The sequence below is a fragment of the Oryctolagus cuniculus genome, chromosome 7 (genome assembly GCF_964237555.1).
Source record: "Oryctolagus cuniculus chromosome 7, mOryCun1.1, whole genome shotgun sequence".
In the NCBI taxonomy this organism is placed as follows: Eukaryota; Metazoa; Chordata; class Mammalia; order Lagomorpha; family Leporidae; genus Oryctolagus; species Oryctolagus cuniculus.
This window is the reverse complement of record NC_091438.1, coordinates 54,364,622-54,379,383: the sequence shown is the minus strand read 5'-3', so window position 1 is coordinate 54,379,383 and position 14,762 is coordinate 54,364,622. Positions and strand designations below refer to the sequence as shown.

Sequence of the window (14,762 nt, the reverse complement as noted above, 5' to 3'; positions counted from 1 at the left end):
GTGGCTTAAAAATACATATTCAGAATTGAAAAGAGCCAGTTTCTTCCAAACGGCAGCAGAGGAGGAAGCCGCCCCCAAGACTGAGTCCGTTGGTGCTGGGGTGTCTGTGTCCGGGCTGCTGTCTTTCAGGCAGATGAAGATTGATTTCATGGTGAGCAGGAGAGGTTGGCACTTGTGTGCTGGGACGGGGCATCTTCTTGTATGTCTCTCTCCATACAAGGGGCGAAGGATGAGCACCAGTTCTTTCCACATAATTTGTTGTTCTTCCGCTTCTTAGTTCAACAAGTATTTAGAGAACAGAGGTGTGCAGTGCTGTCAGGAACACACATGCACACAAGGCACCAGCCTTGCCTAAGATAGCTCCAGGTGTATTTTGGAAAATAAGTGACCCCAAGGGAGTTATCTGAGGCTTGCCAGTGGAATGGGTTGGAAAAGCGGACCAGCGGAAGTCAGAGGAAGTAGAGGATGTTTCATTTGAGCCGCTGTGTGAGCGGAAGAGGACGAGAGTGTTCTGTGTGTGCAGATGTCAAGGAGGTCATGAGGCAATTGCATTTTGTGATGAGAACAGTGTGTTGAGTTCCAGGAGAGGATGGTATTAGAGGCAGATTGTTCTGAGTTCCAGGGCAGGTGCATTTGAAGATGTGGAGTGGTGGTCACTCACTGGAGATGTCTGATTGTGAAGAGAGGGCGTACAGCAAGTCAATGGGAATTTTTTCTCCAAAAAGAAAATTGTTATTTTGAAGGTAGAGGAAAATGAATTATTGAAAGAGTCGGGTTAAATGTGTTTGAAAGGAAGATAATTACATTTTGTGGAATCCCAGAGAACTACATGATAATTGATGGTATTTTTGATAAAGAAATGAACTGGCATAAAATGTTTTTGCATTTTATGTCAAAGCATTACATTAAGAAACTCACATGGTATATTGATTTGTAAGTCAAGTAAGAAGCTGAGGAGGAAGGATTTCCAAGCAGTTCCGTATTTATAGGGTAGGCATTTGGCCCATATCCCATAGTGCAGTGACTATCTTTGAGTCCCAGCTCTGCTCCCAAGTCCAGCTTCCTGCTAATGTGCACCCTGGGAGCCAGCAGGTGATGGCTCAAGTAGTTGGATCCCTGCCATCCGTGTGGGAGGCTCAAATTGAGACTCCAGCTTCTGAATTGTGCCTGGTCCAGCCCCAGCTGTTGCGGGCACATGGGGAGTGAGCCAGTAGGTGAGAGCTGCCTCTCTCCCTCTGTCTATATCCAGGAAGCTTACTTTCCTACAGTACAGAATGTGTCAGGGGGCTCTATCATTCAGGAATGAGTATAACTTCCGTGGCCCTGAAAGCCAGGCAGTATGTAAGGCTTCATGGGTGTAACCAAAAGACAGAGGAAATATCTGTGTGTGTGTCTGTGTGTGATCTCTGAACCATCCAAGCAGGTAGACAGCTGGAGAACCTCTTTGCTGTTTGAGATGGTCAGGATGCCTCTGACTGCTTCGGAGTGCAGCATGTGGTTGAAAGGAGAGGTTCTGTCGAGCTCACCGGGGTTGTCTTTGCCCTCTGCAGACACAGGCGTGTTCGCGGTGGTGAACAGCCGTTCCTTGTCCCTGCTGGGGAAGCTGACCATCAGCGCTGCCTTTAACATCATCTATATCTACACCTCGGAGCTCTACCCCACCGTCATCAGGTACGTGTGCCCCGTACATCTGGACCGTGCTTGCATCAGCAGAGGCCCAGTTCCCGCCCCGGGGCCAGCTGGAGTCAGGCGGGGCCCGCAGTGACTCTGCACGCTGTTGTGACTCAGCTGCCTTGCGGACTGCTCTCTGCCCGCCTGGCCGAGGCACTGGAGCTTTGTTGTGGGCTGCATTCCCTTTCCTCAGCTGGAAGAGGAGCACTTCCCACTAGGCACAGCCCATCATCCAGGCACTGCTCCAGGGCTGGTTTTATTTTCATGGATTTCATTGGTTCAGCTCCCATCCAGCGTCAGGCATGTAACAGAAGACAAAGAGGGGCCACCATTGTGGCACAGTGGGTTAAGCCGCTGCCTGCGACACTAGCATTCCATATGGGCATCAGTTCGAGTCCTGGCTACTCTGCTTCATATCCAGCTCCCTACTGATGCATCTGGGAAAGCAGTGGACGATGGCCCAAGTCCTTGGGCCCCTGCACTCACTTGGGAGATACAGAAGGAGTTCTTGGCTTCAACCTGGCCCAGTGCTGGCTGTTGTGGGCATGTGGGGAGTGAACCAGACTGGTCATTTCCTAGTTGTTCCTTGTCTCTGTGTAACTCTGCCTTTCAAGTAAATAAATAAATATTTTTATACTTGAGCTTAGCCAAAAGGCTGAGAAGCAATTGTAAATATTTTTCTAAAAAGACAAGGAGCGAGGTCCCTGTTCTCACAGAACTGATATTTGAGCACAAAATATACACAATTAAAAGATCATTTTATACAATATTCATTGAATATTTCATTTAAATATTCATGTAATATGTGTTTTTTGATGAGTAGGATGTATTTATATTCAAAAGGACATATTCCATGCTAACTTCCCCTCATAAAATAATCTGAATACAAAACACACTCCCAAATTTGGAGGGTGGGGTGCAGCCTGTGGTCTGCAGAGCTGCCTCCTGGGCCGGGCCAGTCCATCCTCAGCACCCGTTTCCCAGGTCTCTCAGGATCTTTCCAAATATGTCCCTCCCTCTCCTTTCCCTGTGCAGGAGGCCTTGTGGGTCTCTCTGCCTGTTAATTTGAAATTCCTTTTCCCAGAAAAGATCAGTTGTTGGCGACTGGCTGGTCATTTCCTAGTTATTCCTACAATCCACTTTGTCTTGCTGTTGGCCATTTTGTCCAAACTGGACACTTTGGAGAGCAAGCATGGGCAAGATGAACAATTAGGGTGGGATAACAGAGTGATGTGTGGCCACCCTGTTGAAAACCATGACCTCTGCCTCCCATTTTCCCCTCTTTTCCTGCCTACACTCCCTATGAAGGATTTCCTGAAAATACCTTTTCAGTCAGTTCCTATCTGCCTGACCCTTCTGTAGTTGATCAGTTGAGTTTAAATAAATGGGCAGACCTTTCAGATCACGAAGCTTGGTATCTGTGGCTGCATTCACTGACAGGAGACCTAAGAGACAGAGACCTGTGAGACATTTGGTAAGAAACGCTCAGATGCTCATTTTCGCAACATCCTCTATAGATGTGCTGTCCAGTGAGCCTCATGTGGCTGTTCAAGTTTAATTAGAATTAAATCAATTAAAAACGCACTTCTTCCTCCTCACAGGCCACATGTCAAGCACCCGTAGTTGTATGTGTCTAGTGGCTTCCATACTGCATAGTGTAATTATAGAACATTTCCAGCCTCATGGAAAGTTCTGACGGGCAGCACTGCTGCATGGGATCCTGTGCTTCCCCTCTAAGATAGACAAGAGTACTTCTGACAGTTCATGAACTATGTGGTTAAAGAAAAACTGTGCATGGCATTCAAAATCTTCTTGCACCAAAGTAGACTTATCTTTCCATTCCATGTTCCATGTGCTTTTTGAAGTACCCTAGTTTTATTCTAGGCCCATTTTTTTTTTTTTTTGGATTTATTTATTTGAAAGGTGGAGTGATAGAAAGATGAGACAGACAGAGAGAAAGATCTTCCATCTGCTGTTTCACTCCCCAGATGCCCTTAACAGGTGCAGTTGGACCAGTTAAAAGCCAGGAACTCAAAACACTATACTGGGTGGCAGAGGCCCAAGCACCTTGGCCACCTTCTGCTGCTCTCCCAAGTGCATTAGCAGAGAGCTGGATCAGAAGTAGAGCAACTGGGACTGGAACCAGGCACCCCCCTGTGGGATGCACATGTCTCATTAGTAGTTTAATCCATTGTACCACAACACCAGCCCCCCAGGGTCTCTCGGTTGCCCTCTAGAACTTACTGACTTTGTGTCTGCTCGTGTCTTCCAGGAACGTTGGGCTTGGGACTTGTTCCATGTTCTCCCGAGTTGGTGGCATCATTGCTCCCTTCGTCCCCTCACTGGTTGGTTTGTACCTCCTGGTTTTGTTTTTCTTAATCTGCTTTGGAAATGCTGTGCTTGTGAGTGGAAAGAAGTCACGACAGATGCCGTTTCTGATCAGCTGACACAACCATGAACCTGGGCCTTTTAGATTAGGAACCTCAGCTCTTGCCTAGGCTGCTTCTCCCCAGCAGGTCTAGTGGTTTCTTGACCGTGTTCAGAGGAGGGTCAGCTGATGCCAGTGAGCTCCCTCCCTGTCCCCATTCATCAGCTAACCAGTTCTGGTAGAGGCCCATCAGCCTCTGCCGTGTGACGGGCACCACACCTGGCACTCGCTGTGTGCCATCACCACGATCCTCATGCTGCAGATGGCAGTGAAGTCTCTCCCCAAAGGCACACCACTTTGGAGTATTTCTCCTGGTTTTCTGTTCTAGGACTGTGTTTGTTCACTCACTTTTTTTTTTTTTTTTTTTTTGACATTATCTGAATGGCATAGTTGAAAGAAAGGGGGATGGGACTAAATGACAGCTCGAAGTCCTCCCATTCTTGAAACACTCAGGTTCCGTGAAGGAACCCAGGGGCCCTGTGCACACTGCTGCGTGCCTCGCCAGCCAGGACTAGAAGGGTGGCTAGCTTTGGTGCGAGGCCGTGGACCCGTTGCGGAGGCAGCCGCTCCATCCTCGAGCGGCTCCACTTGCCGCCTCCTGGCATGACTCTGAGATGCCCTGGTGGCCTGTGTGTTTCCGAGGGCAGTTCACTGCGTTTCCTGAGTTTCTGCCCGCATCTCACACTCCTTTTAGGTCCCTCTGAAGGGGTTGCATTAGTTGTCTGTTTCACTCTGTAGAATGTGTCTGACATTTGGTGTTTATTGCTAAAGATATCTGAGGTTGGCTGGCTGCCCAGCGCCCAGCGCCATGCCTGCTACCACTTGCCAAGCTCGCAAGAGGGGGCAGTGTTGTGCTCCTCTGGCTCTAGCTGCACACCCACACAGCTGGACCTGGGTTTGCATGCAGGGGGCGGGAAATGAGAAGGTCTCTGCCTCTTCCCTCCCCCACCCCCGTTCTCTTTCTCCTCTCACACCTTCCCCCTCTGTCCTTTCTTTTCATCCTCTCTCCACTTTTGAAAAATCATGGAAAAAGTGTCTGAGGGGAGATGATGTATTTAAATTTTCTTAAGAATATCTTCCAGATCTCTGAAGCAATTGCTTGCACACTGGCCCTTTACTGCATCCAATTTAAGTAGTAGACAAGCCAAATAGATGTGATAGAGTTTGGTTGTTGTTTTAACTTCTAATTAATTAATGTTATTTACTTATTTGAAAGTCAGAGAGACAGATCTCCCATCTGCGGTTTCCCTCTCCAAACACCCACAACAGCTGAGGCTGGCCACGCTAATGCTGAGAGCCTGGAACTCAAGGTTTCCCATATTGGGTGGCAGGGACTGAAGTACTTGAGCCATCACCGGCTACCTCCCAGGGTGCACATTAACAGGAAATTGGATCAGAAGTGGAGCCAGGACTTGAACCCAGGCAGTCCAGTATGGGATTTGAGCATCCCAGTGGCATCTTGACTGCTGTGCAAGTGCCTGCCATGTGTGATAGAGTTTTTTACAGATTTGTTTTATGTATTTGAAAGGCAGATTTACAGAGAGGAAGAGACAGAGAGATGGAAGTCTTCTGTCCACTGATTCATTCTCCAAATGGCTGTAACAGCTGGGGCAGGGCCAGGCCAAAACCAGGAGCCTGGAACTCCAGCCCAGGTCTTCCATGGGTGGCTGGTACGTGGCGATCTTCTTCTGCTTTCCCAAGTACATCAGCAGGGAGCTGGATCAGAAGCAGAGCACCCAGGACTTGAGGCGGTGCTCTAAGTGGGACGCTGGTGTTGCAAGTGGCAGCCTAACCCACTGCACCACAACCCAGGCCACTTTCTGAGTCTTTATACCTTCATCCCTGGGCCTATCAGTTATAGGGTCAAGTTACATGGAGTAGTTGGACAAGTCCAAGGTTGAGAACTTTAAAGTTCGCCATCAGTATTTTGCAGTGTCTCCTAGTAATGAAAATGTGAAGGTCACTATGTTATAAGCTGCTCACTTGGACACCAGGCTCCCTGTGCACCCTGGCTCTGTGCTGGCCTTCTCTGCTCAGACGCAGCCGCGGCCTCTTCTTCCCCAACACCCAGCCTGTGCCTAGATCAGTCCTGTGCTTCTGCACCACCTCCCCTTGCTGCCTGTGGTTCATGCAGTCCCCTCTCCAGGCCTGGAATCTCCCCTCAGCTTCCCAGAATAAATCTCCATGAGCAGAGCAACAGTGGGTAAGAAGCAGGGCTGTCCCTCCGCTGGGAGGCTGCTAACATTGGGATTGTGTTTTCCTCCTGCTCCTCATCCCTCAGAAATACGTGCAGTGGTCTCTACCCTTCGTTGTCTTTGGAGCCACCGGCCTGGCCGCGGGCCTCCTGAGTTTGCTGTTGCCGGAGACGCTCAACAGTCCGTTGCTCGAGACGGTTTCTGACCTGCAGGTGTATTCCTACCGGCGCCTGGGGGAGGAAGCGCTGTCTTTACAGACCCTGGACCTGCCACAGGTAGGGGGAAGGGGCTCCTCATCGTTCCCATCGACTGCCTGGTGATGCTGGCTGCGGAGAACAAGGGTGTTTGCACTGAGTAGACCTGAGCCTCACAGCTGGAAAGCCAGGGTGGGCTCCGGCAGCGCTGCCTCAGAAATAAGGATGGCCGGTGATTCGCTGGCTTCCTCCCAGCACTCCGGGCTGCTGCTTAGGGGAGTGGATGTCATAAAAATCCGCTTGTCAGCTGAGGAGCTTTAGCCGTGTCATGGTGACATCTCACTGCCCCTTCCTCCTTTCCCGTTCCAGCCAGCAGACAAGGGCAGCACTCTGGGGAGTGAGAGTGAGGAAGAGGAAGAGTTTTACGATGCAGATGAGGAGACCCAGATGATCAAGTGAGCAGCCGTGGACTCCTCCTCCGAAGCAGAGCATCGTCTTTCCTGCCTCTGGCCAGGGAGGGCTCTCCTTGGAGTCTGACGCTGCACAGAGACGGTGCCAAGCGGGGACAGATGTGCAGGCACAAAGGAAGTCGGAGAAGAGATTTCACAGGAGACAAAGTCACTGCATGGAGGGAATAGTTGTTAATTTGTGCAAAACTCAAGTTCAACCCAGAATCATGACCTCTGGCCAAATAACTCAAGTCGACATTCCAGAGTGGTCGGCTGATCCATATCTACAAGTGTGATCCTGTGGCTTTTCCTTCCTTAGGATCTAGAAGCAGTGTGTAGAATTTCCCACCATTTCAGTGGACTGAGATCAGCGATCCTTCACATTTAACCTTCGACCATGTTTGACATCTGCCCAATCCCGTGCTCCTCACCCAGCTCTTCTGGGCCCGTTGGTGTTAGCACTTCAGTTGTCTGCCCAGGAATAAGCTCGTTTGTGTGTCCCGAAGCCCTCAGCCTGAGCTCAGCCAATGAAATTTGAGTCCTCAGCTTGGTCCCTAGCCTATCGTTGCCTTGGGCTCCTTGTGCCTTTAGTGCCACACAAGACTCACTGGTAAAAGGCAGCTGTGCCAAAGCAGTGCGCCGCAAAGTCAGGTGCGGCTGGGGCCCTGTTCACTCTCCCTGCTACGTAAGTAGTGCAGTTCCTTCAGTTCCCCCTCATGTACACCTCCAGAGAAACCCCCTTCCGAGACTTCAGTACCAGCAGTAACTTCAGCGTCATTAGTTGCTAATGGTTTCTCAAGGTACAGTGCCGTGGTGAACAGTTGGATGTAAGACAGACAGAAGAAGGTGCTGTTTTGGGGGAGGAAGGAGAATCGTCTTTCCTAACATTTGATTTGTTTTGCCTTCAGTACGGTGCCAGGAGAGCCTTAAGCAACACTGGAGAGCTTGAGTCTTCTTGCCCTACCTGTGAGGTCAGAATGGAGGGCCCAGTGGTTTCCTGGGAAATGTTGACTTTCCTTTAAGTGTTCTCCACTTCCAGATAAATCAGAATCATCCTTAGTTTCCCAAAATCATGTTGAAAATACCTGTTCCCGTGTGACACTTGAATACTGTTTCCAGTAGGAGTACAAATCTGGAGTCCATGAGCTAGGGCCACTTTGCTTTAGGTCACTTTCCCAACGAGGAAAATTCCTGTGCTTTCTGAATTCCCGCTTCTGCTAATGTCTTGGAGAGAAAGGAAGTGCATTAGGGGTAAGGACGAGGTGTTGCTGTGGCTGCCGCTGGAGATGCTGAGGATGTCACCCCTGAACAGGCTGCAGAGACTGTCCTGGTCTCTCCTGCGGCGACCGCCCGGTTTGCCCTATGTCATCTGTCCCTTTGTACTTGCTGAAGCACTTTTGTGTACTTTATGCCCCGGATTATAAATTGGCTCTTCATAACTGGGCCATTTCTACTCCTGTTCATTTCTCTCTGCTGTGCTGCCACACAGTAAGGATCTCATAAATGTTACTGTTTCTCCCACCCAGAAGACTGTGGGACTTTTCCCAGTATCATTTTTGTAAGTGGTGGACAAATCTGACCCAAAGTTTCAAACTGCAGAATCCTACTTGTCTCCCTTTGGAGGCTAGACATCAACCCCTCCTTAGTAAAAGAGAGGGAGAACTTAAACTTTTAGTTCTTCATAAATGAGCAACTATTTAAAATAAAACAGTGAATTAATGTGTGTGTGTGTGTGATTTTTGGTTGGTTAGAGTTATTTTTGCATTATAAGAATAATAACTGCATTCTATTATAGAACATTTTTAAAACTAAAAATTAAAAAAATCTTACCCATGGGTCCAACACCCTAAGATGACCAGTACTATGGCTTGGTTGTATTTGGGGAATAATTGGAAGTCATCTCTATTGGGACTGGAGTTCGCTGTCTCTCTGGCTAAGTCAGCGAGGGTTCAGTTCATTCTGTTCCTGGGTTTCCTGTTCCTGGCCAGGAGGTAGAAGAACGGAGGGAGGGAGTGTTGTCTGGCTGTCAGCTGTTCTTGTCAAATGTGTCACTAAATTTTGTCTCTCTAGACAATCCTTTACCAAAGTTTACTAATTACTGGTTTTTTGTTTGTTACTTTTATAAGAACAGATGATTTTTCCATTTGACAATAACTGTTAAAGAATACTGAGTGTAGAGCAAATGCACACATGTACATTTGCATCAATTAAATTGTTGGAAAACTCTTAATAGAGTTTGATAGAGAGCATATTTTGTTACTGTAGATGATTTTATGAAATTTTAAATTCTAGTCAGAATTAAATCTTATCTTCTAAAAAGCAACAAGAACAATGTCAGACATGCTAGAGTTTGCAGGGTCAAAGGTCTTAGTAACAGGTTATGGAAAACCCTCACTCCACAGAGACCTTGAAAGACACTGGGTATAATTTAGATGCACACAACATCAGGAGAAAAAAAACAGAAGGTTTTTAGCAGCAAGGGCTTGATCAGTTCAGAATTAGTTTCCTTGTAAAACATAATCATTTCGTTGTAGAAAAATGGGGTGAATTTATATTAGTCTTGGGAACTAATAACAACATTGTAAATTTATGAGCTGATTTTAACAGAAAAAATTATAGAATACATTTATTTTAGAGGTAATATTATTAACTGTAGGGTGAGAAGGGGGGCTGTTGTAGTGAATTATGTTAGAGCTTTTTGATAATTTTTTGGTCTCTGAAGTGTAAAGAGTTATTAATTAAAATTTATAAGCTCGGCCGGCACCGTGGCTCACTAGGCTAATCCTCCACCTTGCGGCGCCGGCACACCGGGTTCTAGTCCCAGTCGGGACGCCAGATTCTGTCCCGGTTGCCCCTCTTCCAGGCCAGCTCTCTGCTGTGGCCAGGGAGTGCAGTGGAGGATGGCCCAAGTGCTTGGGCCCTGCAGCCCATGGGAGACCAGGAGAAGTACCTGGCTCCTGCCATCGGATCAGCGTGGCGCGCCGGCCGCGGTGGCCATTGGAGGGTGAACCAACGGCAAAGGAAGACCTTTCTCTCTGTCTCTCTCTCACTCACTGTCCACTCTGCCTGTCAAAAAAAAAATTTATAAGCTCACATGTGCATATTGTGTATGTGTGGAAAGGTAGTCGTAGTCATGCTTTGTCTTTTGTCTTGGAGTTACATTAAACTGTTGGGAATCACTTAAAAAAAAAAAAAAAGAAAGAAAAAGAAAACACCAGGTTGCAGTTTCCTGCTGTTGTCAGTGAAAACCTGGCCTGCTGAGAAGCTCCTGTCATTCATCTGCTTTTAAGCATGGTGGGCGTTCTTTAATATTTAAGGATGGACACATAAAATAAGACACCCCAGAAGAAAAAGTTCCTAGGGCCCTGCTTGAGTGTCTGCGCTCCAGACAGGTGTTTCTGTGGCAGGCAGTTGACAAACATACTTTCAGTAGATGATTTACAGTCTCAGCAAATATGTACGGAAATGATTAGCACCATTATATCAGAATTACAGCTTCCCATTAGAACTTACTCCTTCATACAAGTTCTGGCTCACTGATCTTTAATTTGCAAAGGCATGTACAAAGGAGTAGATTTTTCTTGGCTAAATAAAATGCAGGTATTTTGTCTTCTTGAGAATTTAATAAAAGATCACAAAAGCAGGCCTTTTCTTTTGTCCTTACAAAATAGGTTAAGATGTACAGCAGCACCTCTGAGAAGGTGGGTCAATACAGACCCTGCTAGAAATTATGGGTAATGTGTGAGATAGAGGTTGTAGCATTGCTGGGGAGTCATAGGCACAAAAGATTACTAGAAAATATTGTTAGAGAGGCTGGCATTGCCTCCTGCAATGCCAACATCCCATATGAGCACCAGTTCCAGTCCTGGCTGCTGCATTTCTAATCTAGCTCTCTGCTATTGCACCTGGGAAAGCAGCAAAAGATGGCCCGAGTGCTTGGCCTTTGCACCCATGTGGGAGAACCAAATGCAGTTTCAGGCTCCTGGCTTTGGCCTTGTCCAGCCCCAGCTGTTGCAACCATTTGGAGAGTGAACCAGCAGATGGAAGATCAGTTGGTCTCTCTGTCTCTGTCTCTCTCTCAACTCTGCTTTTCAAATTAATATTTTTTAAAATATTTTTAGAAAAATGCAGAGATGAGGCATTATGGAAAATCCATCAGTGAGTACATCAAAGGAGATCACCTCAGTAGGTACAGAAATAGTTGAAAAAACCAAGCACCTGTTAAAAATCAAGTCATTAGCAGGCTAGGACCACAAGGAAGCTTCCTTCATATCTGGGAGATGGTAGGTAGTAGATTTCTGTGAATTGGCACACAGCATCTCTTCACCTTTCTGGTACTTTGGCCTTAAGAATTTTTGTGGCCCACAGTAAGAAATACTTTTTCTATAGGTTAAGCATCCCTAGTCTTGGGGGGGGGGGGGACTCTAAAAGCTAAAAATTTTTGAGCACTGATGTGACATCACAAGTAGAAAAGTCTAAACCTTACTTCATGAGATGAGTTGCAATCCAAATACAAGTGCTAAGATCCATTTCCTCAGGCTATATATGTAAGGCATATGTGAAAGGCAAATGAATTCAGGGTTTAGACTTGGGCCCCACACCCAAGGTCTCTCATTAGGAGTATGCAGGTTTTCCAGTCTGCTCCCAAGCGTTTGGATAAGGGGTACTCACTCTGTGAATTAATTCTCTCTCCTCCTACAAATATGTACATATATAAAAGATATATACATATATATGCATATGTAATTGTGTAATTGTCATGAAACAATATGAGGGGACTTCAGAAGATTTATGGAAAAGAATTAAAAGATAAATCTGGGCACAAAAAAATTTGAAATCCATGCATAGTTTTTTTTTTAATTATTTATATTTGAAAGAGATCTTCCATCTACTGATTCACCCCCCCAAATGCCCACAACAGGCAGGGCTGGTCCAGACTGAAGCTATGAACCCAGAATTCAACCAGAATTCAGTCAAATACTTGAGCCATCAAGTGCTGCCTCACAGGTTGCACACTAACAGGTAGCTAGAAAAAGAAGTAGAACTCGGACTTGAACCCAAGCACCCAGATAATGGGATGCAGGCATCCCAAGTTCATCTTACCTGCTGTGCAAACATGTGCCGATGCATGGTGTTTTCCACAGTTTGCATTTTCTCTGAATTCTTTAAAGAATCTCCATATTTACCACTGCTGGGAACACTGATAAGTTGTGTTCTGCCCCGTTGCATTTGACAAAATGCCATTTGTGTCCCACTAAGCTGATTTCCTAACCCAATAGCAGGCTGCAGCCTATTCTCCATCTTACACTGCAGAGACTCTGAAGCTAAAACATGTTTTCTGAACTTCGGTGCAACTAGGCTTCTAGGTGTGATTTAGTCTCAGGCAGTTACCGAAGGGGTTTGGAAGGCCATCAGAGGTGGAGGCCATAATTCTAATGAGTCTGTTTTTTCCTGCTGGCATCCACAGTGGTGACAAACCATTTGATTTTCTCAGGCTGTTATCAGCGTATGTGTTGACAGGAGCAATACTGATTAGAACTTTCCATAGATATTGACTGGAATTCTTTACATAGAGCCTGGAGTAATATGTTACTCAAGTGGAAAAGTGAAATTCCCAAAATACTCAAGACAGTCCTAAGAAAAGAGCAAACAGGAAGGTTGGCTTCCTGAATAGCAAAACTTTTGAAGCTGAAGTATTGGTTAGCAATAAATCAGAAGAACATAATAGGTATCCCATAAAAATGCTAATCATGTATAACAGTTTGGCATTTTAAAAATGTGGCATAGGGGTAGGTCTTTGGCATAACAGTTAAGACCCCACTTGGGATGCTTGCATCCCTTATCTGTACCTGGGTTCAGGTCCTGGCTGTACTCCTGATTCCAGCTGCCAGCTAATGGACACCCTGGGAGGCAGCTCAGGTACATGGCTCCCTGCCACCTACAAACCTGGATTGAATTCTGGGCTCCTGGCTTCCACCTGGCCCTGCCTTGGGAATGAACCAGCAGATGGGAAATCTCACTTTGTCTCTGTCTTCCAAATAAATAAATGAATTTTAAAACACGGCATGGCGCATTGTTGGGAAAATAACAAATTGCAAGTATTAAGGGAACAGTTGGGACTCCATATCAAAGAGTAAAACTTCTTGCTATTGCAAAAATTAATCTCAAATACAATGAAGGCCTAACTGAAGAAAAAGCAAAAGTTTATTAGAAATGGATTTTTCAGACAAGAATAATCACAGATCATTTTTAAAAATTCATATATTTGTTAAAATTTAAAGCTTCATTCTCTATGAATGAACACAGTGTTGAAAGGGAAGTGTTTGGCCCAGTGGTTGACCTTGCTTAGATTCAAGTCCTGGCTCTGCTCACTAAAATGAATTCATATTCGTGACCAAGTTAAAGCATGTAGTTGGAAAACAGTCAAGTGTTACCATTAGTATCTACATTAGTATTAGCCTAATGCACATATGTGCAAGGAGCTATGTATAGAGATGTCCATTACAGCATTCTTAGTTGTAGTAAAACAATGAAACTAAATACCTTCAGTAGGGAAATGTGTGTAAACTTTATATGCGTCGGATGGAATGAAGTCTTCTGTGCATCTCAGCATTGAGCAAAAGGCTGGCAGATTTTCCTGGGTCACTGTCAGTTCATGGTTAAATTCTCTAGTGAATGACTCAAGTACTTATTAAGCGATTGAAGTTTTTTATGTCGTACTTTAAGTCAACACTATTGATATTTGGTAGCAAAAATATAGATGTTTCACTATTACTCCCACTGGATAAAGTTACCCCTCAGGGTTGGTGAGGGCACTATAGGCTAAATTACATCTCAAATTTAAAAAATTGATAAATTGCCTTTTGCACAGAAGAATATTGAGATTCATGCATAGGATATGTGTGTATACATACAGTATGTTTCCTTGCATATCATCATCATGCATTTACATGAGTTTTTGAAGACTCGTCTTCATACGGGATATTTGCTTTCCCACTTGCTATTAAGGTAGAATGCATCCTTTTAGCTGTGTGGCAGGATCACATTATATGTGAATGTCAAAGAAGAGGGAATAGAACATGCTTCACACTGCCTACAACTGCAGCATGATCTGCCTAGCCACACCCTACCCTCTCTAACTTTTTCTGTGGGTACTGAAGAAACACTACTAACCGAGGACTTTGCCTCTCCACACTACTGTTCTTTTTGGAGGAAATGAAGACTGCCTGTGATCAGCAAGTGCTTACTTAAGGTGCCTTTGGGATGCCCACATCCCATATCCAAGTGCCCGGTTCACTTCCCAGCTACTCCAGCTTCGTGCTAAGGTGCAACCTGGGAAGCAGCAGGTGATGGCCTAAGTACTTGAGTCCATGCTACCCATATGGGAGCTCTGGATTGAGTTCCAAGGCTCCTGGCTTCTGTCTGGCCCAGCCCTGGTTATGGGCATTTGGGGGGATTAACCTGTGGATGGAAAATCTCCCGGACTCCTTCCTCTCCTCCCTTCCTTTATCTTCCCAATAAAATGAAAATAAAAAATTTAAAGCCTCATCCCTCAATTTCCTTGATAATACAAAATAAATGAATAGTGATCTGAAATAAATTAAGTCCTTGCCTCTAATGCAGTGTAGCTATGATGAAAAACTGAAATCTGAAGCTTATAGGAAGAAAATTGACAGTGAACCGTTTGCTTTCAAATACTACTTTTATTGTATTGCTTATTGTAATTAATTTTCCACTGTAGTTTCCTATGAATGGGTGCTAAGACCAGCAGAGAAGGAAGAGGGTGAGGAGGAAGAGTGGGAATATTTGCTTTACAGGAAAATGG

The 14,762-nt window shown here is 45.7% G+C and overlaps 1 protein-coding gene across 4 annotated transcripts in view; it reads left to right on the top strand.

Moving 5' to 3' along the window:
- The window catches only part of SLC22A15 (solute carrier family 22 member 15), an 81,308-nt gene extending 72,652 nt beyond the window's left edge, over nt 1-8,656 (top strand). For 2 of the 4 annotated variants that reach the window (XR_518141.4, XR_011390505.1), the window contains exons 9-12: nt 1,551-1,671; nt 3,944-4,020; nt 6,381-6,569; nt 6,858-8,656. Coding sequence is in view for 2 of the 4 variants with exons in the window: in XM_002715736.5 (XP_002715782.2) it covers nt 1,551-1,671; nt 3,944-4,016; nt 6,381-6,569; nt 6,858-6,947 (473 nt within the window). In the remaining 2 variants the exon portion in view is untranslated. The remainder of the gene's footprint in view (nt 1-1,550; nt 1,672-3,943; nt 4,021-6,380; nt 6,570-6,857) is intronic. The other 2 variants (XM_002715736.5, XM_070077816.1) reach the window with 1 other exon arrangement.
- The last annotated feature ends 6,106 nt before the right edge of the window (nt 8,657-14,762 follow it).